Here is a 9,480-nt window from a genome sequence, read left to right as displayed (position 1 = left end):
AGGAGCTGTCTGAGTTCACACATCTTTTTTTTTTTTTTTTTTTAAGATTTTATTTATTTATTTGAGAGAGAGAGAATGAGAGACAGAGAGCATGAGAGGGAGGAGAGTCAGAGGGAGAAGCAGACTCCCTGCTGAGCAGGGAGCCCCATGCAGGACTCGATCCCGGGACTCCAGGATCATGACCTGAGCCGAAGGCAGTCGCTTAACCGACTGAGCCACCCAGGCGCCCCATCTTTCTTTTTTTTTTTTAATAAAGATTTTATTTATTTGAGAGAGAATGAGATAGAGAGAGAGCATGAGAGGGGGGAGGGTCAGAGGGAGAAGCAGGCTCCCTGCCGAGCAGGGAGCCCGACGCGGGACTCGATCCCGGGACTCCAGGATCATGACCTGAGCCGAAGGCAGTCACTTAACGACTGAACCACCCAGGCGCCCTGAGTTCACACATCTTAAAACTTAAGGGACCAGGCAATTTGAGCCCAGCCCTGTGCGCTGCACGCCGCGTGTCCTGCCCACTGTGGGCATTAGCTGGCAGGTCGGGGGGTCAGCAGACACGAAGCTCGGTGTCCCCAGCCTCCTCCTGCCGCTTCCCTAAGCCCCGGGCGGTGTAAGCGAGTGCCACAGGCTGCCACCACCACCGCCCTGCACTCTGGTCTATAGCGCCTTGTCCCTCTTCGTCTCCTCTCTAGCACTGGAAAGCCTACCCCGTCCTTCAGACCCCTGCCTAACACTACCTCTGCTGGGAGCGCTCCTGACCCACCAGCTGCATGGGCCTCACACTTTTCCCAGTGCCCGTCCTGGGCGCCTGTCCTCTTACAGCCCTCCCGCCAGCAGAGCATGAGCGCTCCGAGGGAGGGCTCCGTAGGCAAGTGATGTTTGATTCTCCCTGCAGGTACTCGGTAGTCCGGTAGATGCCTGCAAGTTTCATTTCCCTCTTCCCTTCCTTTCGTGGACTTACTATGTCTTTCATTTGCGAACTGGGAGCTTCGGGGTCCCAGGGTTAGGAAAAGATGACCCTCAAAGTGGCAGATGATTTTAACATAAGAGGAGACAGGCAGAGAATGGTTAAGTCACTTCCTCAAGGTCACCAGCTGGTCCTTGGCAGAGCCAGGGGAAGAACCCAAGGCAGCGGGGCTCGAGTCTCAGCTCTGACCCATAGTCCAAGCTCTACTGTCCCCCTCCGAGTGGCTTCCTGCAGCACACGGGGTGTCTGTCTCTCTGGCATGTTCTGCTTCTCCTGTGATTTATGCTCTGCATTTTAAAATCTCCCTGTTCCTTGCCCCCCACTCCGTGCCCGGGGCAAGGAGGGCTCTCAGCCCGGTGTCTTGAATCGGACACAGTCTGCTGAGGGCATTCTGGGTGGCTAGGGTCCCCGCCTCTGTTTGAGACTTTGGCAGCGTGGTCTGGGATGCACTCTGCACCTACCGTTGGGTCAGGCCTCAGGGGGCGGCCAGATGCTGGTCTGCAGGGAGATAGGACTCAGTCCCTCTCCACCAGCCTCCCGCCATCAGCCACGCGCGGGGGTCATGTCATGCCCTCCCCCCAGGAGAGGGGGTCCGGGCCCTGCCCCTGCCCCTGAGGTGTGTGTTGCTACAGTCCCGTCAGCTCACCCCTCCCCACCCTGCCTCCCTCCCTCCTGCAGGGCACCTCGAGACCCGCACAGTCCCTCAGCGCAGCTCAGCTCACGCAGCCCTCGGGAGGCCTCCAGGCTTCCGTCATTTCCAACGTCGTGCTGATGAAGGGCCAGGCCAAGGTAAGCAAGGGCCACTGACAGCCAGCCCCCGAGGAGCTGTCCCGTCCAGGAAAGGAAGGAGTGAGGCCTGGTGATGCCGGCTGCCGCGTGAGCATCGCCAAGTCCCCGGGGAGGCTTGGGGAGGGCCCCCAGGCCTGCCTGACCTGTGCAGGTCACCGCGGGGCACTGTCAGCCGACTTGTTCTCGGCATGGTATTTCCTAGAAGTGAGTTTCACTGGCGGATTAAATTCAAATCCTTTAAGTCCGTTTAAGCTGCTATCACAAAAACACGGACGAGATGCCTTAGCTAGCACCTCTCACCGTCGTGGAGCCTGGAAGTCCATGGTTAGGGTGGTGGCAGATTTGGTGTCTGTTGAGGACAACTTTCCTGGTGGGTGGACGGGGCCTTCTGTCCGTGTGGGCACCGGGTGCGTGGCGAGGGGCGAGGGGGCGCTCTGGGGTCTCCTCCATAAGGACACCCATCTGCTCGCGAGGGCTCCAGACTGTGACCTGCTCCCCTCCCAAAGGCTCCAGCTCGCACACGAGGTTTGGGGAGGACACAGACGTTCAGTCCACGTGTCTCCACCCACTTTGTATATCCACACTGATTTCTGCCGCACGACTGAGAAACCCCGAAAGGAGGGACGAGGCAGAGGTGGTGGAGGAACAGCCCAAATGTCTCTCTGTGTTCCCTCCAGAACATTCTGGAATAGACACGGGCAGTTGCTGCAACGTTCACAGATGAGCCCAAGTAACCCCGATGCTTAAATAATGGAAGAGTGGGTTTTTGGTTTTGGGTTTTAAATCCCCCTACTATAACTTGGGCGCGTAGTGTGAGGGGAAGATGCTCCCGGCTGGTTGCTTCCTTTCTGGTCAGGGGAGGGCCCCCCCCCCCCGCACGCCTGGGTCCTCCCTCCCCTCCTCCCCTCCCCTCCCCTCCCTTCCCGGGAGCTCAGCAGAGACATGAATGAAGAGACCCTGTTGCTCCTCTCATCACAAGACAAACCCTCTCCATGCTGACTTTGCTCCTAACAGCCTGGCTTTCTGACTAGTAAATTACGATGCTGGGATTTAGGTAAAGGTATTTAAAAAATAGTTGGCTTTTAAATCGCTTGCAATGCTCAGAAGAAAGCAAAGGGCGCCAAAGCTCATGCAAAGAGGACTGGAAATGGTTTAATTGAGCTCCGTGTCTGCACGTTCACTAAATCACATGTAGGCACGGGGCTGACCGAGCCGGCCTGCAGGGGCCGGGGGACGGAGCCAGGTGCAGGGTGTTGGATGCCCGGCAGGGTGGTGCGTTCAGACGCAAGCAGGCCTCCCACTGTCCGCCTCACACAACCTGTGCCCCGAAGGAAGGCCCCGTGGTCGAGGATGGCAAGTAGGAGCGGGGCGAGGGCTGAGTTCGGGAGGAGGAAGCAGAGCTAGAAGGCTCCATACGTGCTTGAGCTAGAGTCACAGGCAAATCTTTGGGCAACAAGGCAGCTCTGGAAACCCAGGCACTGTGCTAAGGGCTTGGCAAGGATGCCTCTTCCAGCCGTGGTGACGGCCCCGGGGTCACCTCCCTTTTCCCGCCCAGGACACTGAGGGTCTGGGAGGACGCAGGACTTGCTCAGGGTCACTCGGTTAGTTAGCAGCCAAACTTAGACAACGACCCAAGACTTCCCGACTCCCGGGCCTCGTTCTAACCATGGCGCTGTGCCGTCTCACCGGGGTGGGCAGACTTGGAGTCTGCAGGAGTTACCTCAGCCCAGTGAAGCTGGGGTCCACGGAGGAGCCCGGAAGCCACGCCTCCCTCTCCTTCTTCCTAGCCCTGGGCCACCCTCTGATACCATTTGTCTCTCCTACCCTGGGACACGCACCCTCACCAGAAGCCTAGAACAGTGCCACGTCCGCGGGGCTTCCCTGCCTGGTTCCCTACGGCATCTGCGGATGGGTGCCGGGCCGGCCATGGCTCTGACACGGGGGTGATGCCCCTGAGCAGCGATGCTCTTACAATGGTGGCCATGCCCGCGGGGTCCGTCCAGAAGCCAAGCTCTGAGCCCCTGCCCGGCACGCCTGCAAGCTGCCACCTGGCATGTGTCCTGGCTCCATGACGCACGTCACCTGAGCACCTGCCAGAAGCCGGGCACTGGCACACCGGATTTGTTCACTGCCTTCAGGGAGCTGAGAGTCTAGAAGGAAGCCCATCGAGACCCCAGCTAAGCCTTCCTGGGAAGCAGGGAGCTCCTCGGTCACCGACAAACCAAGCCAGCCTGTGTGAATTTCCTCTTCCGGTGCAGATGTTGCTTACACCTTTTGCTTGCTCATCTGCCTCTGGCTTTGTCTCTGCTGCCATTGGGACTGTCTCCTGGGCCCCCTGAGCTCCAACCAGACCCCGGGCTGGTGCTGTGAGCTCCTGGGGCGTTTGTCAGCTCAGGACCCAGTAGAGGGGGCTCAGGGTCACAGCGATGTCTTTAAAAAGGGGAGGGTGGGATGCAAAACAGAAGGGAAATGAACGGCCCTTGGCAGGAGAAGGGGTGCTTCCTCCAGTGCAAGCTGCCATAATTATTCCTGCAGGCTTTTGTTGCTTGGGATCTCCTTGAATTTTCAAACACGACCCTGTGAGTTATATCGTGAGCATCATTTTACAAGGGGCTAACCCGGGGCTCGGAGACAGAATTGCCAGCGAGAGGGGCTGAGCCAGGGCTCAGCGCCGTCCGGGGTTCTCGGGCCACATCCCTGGTTCTATGTCAGGACATCAGACCCGCGGGAGAGCTCTCGACCCCATGCAGCCCAGGCTGGCCTTGAAGTCCTGGTTTTCCCCATTCTTCTGTGAAGTCCGGAGGTGTGTGAGACCAAGGGCATCTGTCTCCTCCCCGGGGCCTTGGCTCAGGGCTGGGGCAGGCCCTTGGCAAATGTCAGCCCAGGGAATAGCGTGGACCACTCTTAATGCTGCCTCTCCCTTCTCTCCCCCCAGGGCCTGGGCTTCAGCATCGTTGGGGGAAAGGACAGCATTTATGGCCCCATCGGAATTTACGTCAAAACTATCTTTGCGGGGGGAGCAGCGGCAGCCGACGGAAGGCTGCAGGAAGGTAGATCTCCCGGGTCTCACCGGCTGAGGTTTGAGGATTCAGACAGAATCGCTAGGCCACAGAAGAGCGGACAGCAAAATGCATCTCCTATCCCTGCCAGCACTGTGGTGACAGGCACTTTGCTGGGGGTGTTTGCACTCAGTCCAGGTCCTGTAGCTGGCCCGGGATGGAGGCCTGAGCTGTCTGCGTCCCTTCCCTTCTTTCCCAAGGGCCCCTCCCTGTTGCTGATGCCCCTGCCACCCCATCCCTTCCCTCCGCCCTCCCTGACCCGCAATCACAGGGAAACCAGGCCTTGAACTTCTACTGCGTCTGAGCAACATTCTCTGTGAGGCCACTATGCTCTCGGCTCTAGGAATAGAGAGAATGATCAGATGTGATCTCTCTTTTGAAGAGCTCACAGTCCACCAGCTCCTGGGGCCCGGAGAAACCCCTGCATCCTGATGGTTAAGGGGCCTGGGGAGCAGAGCTGCCTCCTGAGAGCCCTTCCCGTCTTCCTATCCTGGAGGGCTGGGGTTTTCTCCCCACCCCGATGGCCCCCCAAAGTCACTTTTGGAGTGTTGGACAACAGGCTTGGCCCGAGGACATTCCCAAATTTCAACAGGGGGAGAAATTCAGGGGCAGGCAGCCCCCGAGCCGAGGGCAGCCCCTGCAGGCTAGACGCTGGATTCCACACGGGATGCTTGAGAGAGGCGATTTCACAGTGTCCCCACCCTTCTCCGCCAGGCCAGTTTCTGTACGCTGTGCTGGGAGCCTGGGCCCCCTTAAGAACCTAACTTGTTTAGGGCAGGGTTGGTAAGCTCCAGCCAAATTCGGCCCACCAACTATCATCGTGTTGCTCACAAATAAAGAATGGCTTTCATGCTTCTAAATGGCTGGAAAAAAGCCAAAGGAATTTATGATTCTTTTGTGGCAAGTGAAAACTGCATAAAATTCAAATTTCAGGACCCGCAGAAAAGCTTTAGGGGGATACAGCCAGGTGCACGGCTCACTCACTTACCCGTGGTCGGAAGCTGCTTTTGCGCTTGCGACGGCCGTCTTGTGTAGTGTGACAGAGGGCCCGTGACCAGCAGAGCTTACCGTATTTACTCTCTGGCCCTTCATAGGACAAGTTTGCTGACACCTGTGTTATGCAAGATAAGGCATACGGATTTTACCGAGGGGGCAGTGGGGAGTCTTTGAAGGTTTTTGTAATTTGGGAGGGACCAGCTATGCCCAGGTTCTTAGGTGATTCGGGAAGCGGGGTGTCGGTTGAAGTGGGCTGGCAGGAGACCAGAGGCAGGCAAGCCTGCAGAGAGGCTATTGAAAGAGCCAGGCTCCAGCTCTCCAGGGTCTGAGCTGTCTCTCTAGGAGGAGGAAGGTGCAGAGGAGACTCCCTGGAGGCGGGCGTGAAGGGAGGCCAGAGAAGATGCTCCTGGCCTTAGGTAACTTACCCGCAGTAGGACCAGGTGACAGAGGAGGAGGACAAGGAAGGCCAAGGAGGATGCTTTGGTTTCAGCCACGGCGTGCAGGGCAAGGCATGCAGGCGGCCACTAGGTGGAGCTGTGCTGCAGGCGGAGGAAGCGACGCCTGCCCAGGGAGGGAGCTGGGCGGAGTGTAGATTTGGGGGTCTGGACACCTGGAAAATACCTGAGTTATAGGGCAGGTGAAGGAAGGAGGGAAGAAGGGAGGGAGAGGAGGGCAGAGGCACGGTTCTAGGGGAATCGCTGAATCAAGAGGCAAGTAAAGAAGAGGGATCCATGAGACAAAGGGCGAAAAGTGACATCAGAATCTTGAGAATGTGCCAGTGTTTGATGATCTTTTGTACTTTTCTGTGTTTAAATAAAAGGCGGGGGAGGAGTTGAGATGGCAAGAAAAAGGGTACTGTGTTCTGTATTCTTTACAGAATGCAAGCCTGCTTGAGTCAAGCTTCTTTATCCCCCTTGAGTATTTGTTTCTCTTCGTTAATAGCGAGCATAAAAATTCAGCGGGAAAGACATTCAGCTAGTCTACCTATAGTCCCTGATTCTAGCCTCAAATGATTGACCAGATCGCCTGTTGCATCTCTTTCAAAGTCAAGTTTTAGAATCTGCCCTTGAGTTCATGAGGTACATCCGGTTGCAACAAAATTTTGGTGTACAGATCAAGGCTGGCGATGTTTTATTTGCATAAACCTTCCCCCAAAAATGATTGTGTAAGATTTATTTGGCAAAACCGAGGTTAATCACTTTCCACCAGATATGGCCAAAGAAAGGCCAGGACTCTCCAAAGAGCCCAGAGTTGGGCTATGTAGTTCTGTTAGGGTTGACAAGAGAGTCCCGCCCATCATGTCATTAAGAATGGTCATTTCTCAAGAAATAAACCCCCATGTTCACTGCAGCATTATTTACAATAGCCAAGATAGGGAAGCAACCCAAGTGTCCATCGATGGATGAATGGATAAAAATATGGCGCATATGTATAGAATGGACTATTACTCAGCCATAAAAAATAATGAAATCTTGCCATTTGTGACAATATAGATGGACCGAGAGGGTATTATTCTAAGTGAAATAAGTCAGACAGAGAAAGGCAAATACCATAGGATTTCACTCATATGTGGAATCTAAACAACAAAACAAATGAGCAAGCACACAAACGTCAACAACAAAAACAGAAACCACCTCGACTTCAGAGAACAAACTGGGGTTGCCAGAGGAGAGGGGGGAGTGAAGTAGGTGATGGGGATCAAGAGGTACAAACTTCCAGTTGTAAAATAAAGAAGTCATGGGGATGAAAAGTACAGCATAGGGAACACAGTCAATGATATTGTCATGACTTTGGGTGGTGACAGATGGTGACCCCACTTATCTTGGTGAGCAGTTTGTAATGTATGTAATTGTCGAGTCCTTACGCTGCACACCTAAAACTGATCTCTCAACAGTGCTTCAGTTTAAAAACATAAGTAGAGGAAGGCATTTAACTGATGGTGCACCCAGAGCATCATTGAGGGTCACCTCTTTTAATCAATCAATCAATCAATCAATCAATCTCTTGTCCATGACGGAAAAAAGAATGGTCATTTCTGAAATATGTTCTCTGTCTATTCGTCCTTCAGACATATTAGTTATATTTTGATTAGTTTTTAAATTTGTCTGTTTCTACTCCACTTGGACTCTCCTAAGTATAAGGATGGGTTCTTTCAGTTTGGGTGTAATTCTGGCAGCTTCACAGATGACGCTGATTTGAATCCTGTGTCCAGCCCACTTAACACCCTTTATTTTCAACACGTAGATGTGTTGGATAAAGTAGCTCATCTAAACTTTGAATTGAAGTATGGCAGACTTAGGAGTTGATGATGTAGGGGCCCGTGGAGCTGGTGCCCAAAGGACCAGGATTTAGCTGCCCACATGGGACAGGAGACGCGGCTTTGGGTCCCTGGGAACCTCTGAGAACCTGCATGAAGCCTTGATACTAGAGAGCTGCCCTGTGAGAGGCCATCAGGCCCCAGGGAAGCAGTGGGGAAACCTCACTTTGCCCATGGTTCTTGGGTGTGGGGAAAAGACGTCTCCCCACAGGCAAAGGAAGACCCAAGCCTGTATCATGTATGCGTGTCCTGGGCACATTCATATCCCAACTGACTACAGGACGCCCCAAGCTGAGACCCTAACCTCAACACTAGTCCTGAAGCAGTGAAAGCCTTGGGCTGGCCCCTGGAGATAAAGGAAATGCTCCTGCCCGGCAGCTTGGGGTTTTCGGGAATCCCCGAGAAAAACCGGCCCCAGAAAAAAGAGTTTGACACAAAGACCCCACAGGAGGTGGGGAAACATCCCTTATTAGTGAGCATCAGTGGGAATAACAGACAGGAGGATTAGCCCACAAAAACCCAAGATCACAGAACAATCTAAAAGACACTGTAGAATTACTGTTTTTGGTTATGCATTTTTAATTTCTTTTTAAATTTTAATTCCAGTTAACATAAAGTGTTGCGTTAGTTTCAGGTGTATGATAGAGTGATTCAACACTTCCATGCTTCACTGGGTGCTCCTCGCTCCTTCATCACTCCTTCATCCCCATCACTTGTCTCCCCTATCTCCCACCCACTTCCCCGTTGGTGACCAGCAATGTACTCTCTACAGTTAAGAGTCTGTTTCTTGGTTCGTCTCTTTTTCTCCTTATTTGTTTATTTTGTTTCCTAAATTTCACATATGAGTGAAATCATATGGTATTTTCGTTCTCAGACTGACTTATTTCACTTAGCATCATACTCTCTAGTTCCATTCGTGTTGTTGCAAATGACAGGATTTCATTCTTCTTATAGCTGAGTAATATTCCATTGCGTATATATACACCACCTCTTCTTTATCCATCCATCAGTCCATGGACATCTGGGTGGCTTCCATAATTTGGCTGTTGTAGATAATGATGTAAATAAACATAGAGGTGCATGTATCCCTTTTGCATTCGTATCTTTGTATTTTTTAGAATTGCTATGTTTAAAGAGATCTTTGAAAAGGTAAAAGAGGGAATAGGAACAACCAAAAAAGAACAGAACACGGTGAAAAAAAATCTTGTAGGGAGCAAAAGGCAAGTCATCGAAATAAGAAGCTCAGTGGCCAGCTCAAACCGCAGATGAAACACCACTGGAAGGAGAATCGGGGAGCTGGACATGGTCCAGCGGGCTGCACAGAGCGATGGAGAACAGGGTGAGCGTCAGAGAAACAT

General features: G+C 53.3%; 1 protein-coding gene across 2 annotated transcripts in view; it reads left to right on the top strand.

The window, feature by feature from the left end:
- IL16 (interleukin 16) overlaps positions 1 to 9,480 on the top strand; it is a 100,450-nt gene that overhangs the window by 65,096 nt on the left and 25,874 nt on the right. For both annotated transcript variants that reach the window (XM_035024261.1, XM_035024262.1), the window contains 2 exons: positions 1,640 to 1,750; positions 4,686 to 4,800. In XM_035024261.1, the coding sequence (XP_034880152.1) occupies positions 1,640 to 1,750; positions 4,686 to 4,800 (226 nt within the window). The remainder of the gene's footprint in view (positions 1 to 1,639; positions 1,751 to 4,685; positions 4,801 to 9,480) is intronic.

The sequence above is a fragment of the Mirounga leonina genome, unplaced genomic scaffold (assembly GCF_011800145.1).
Source record: "Mirounga leonina isolate KUSES-001 unplaced genomic scaffold, KU_Mleo_1.0 Mir_178, whole genome shotgun sequence".
In the NCBI taxonomy this organism is placed as follows: Eukaryota; Metazoa; Chordata; class Mammalia; order Carnivora; family Phocidae; genus Mirounga; species Mirounga leonina.
Note: the sequence above shows the minus strand (reverse complement) of the source record. Positions and strands in the feature narration are given on the sequence as shown.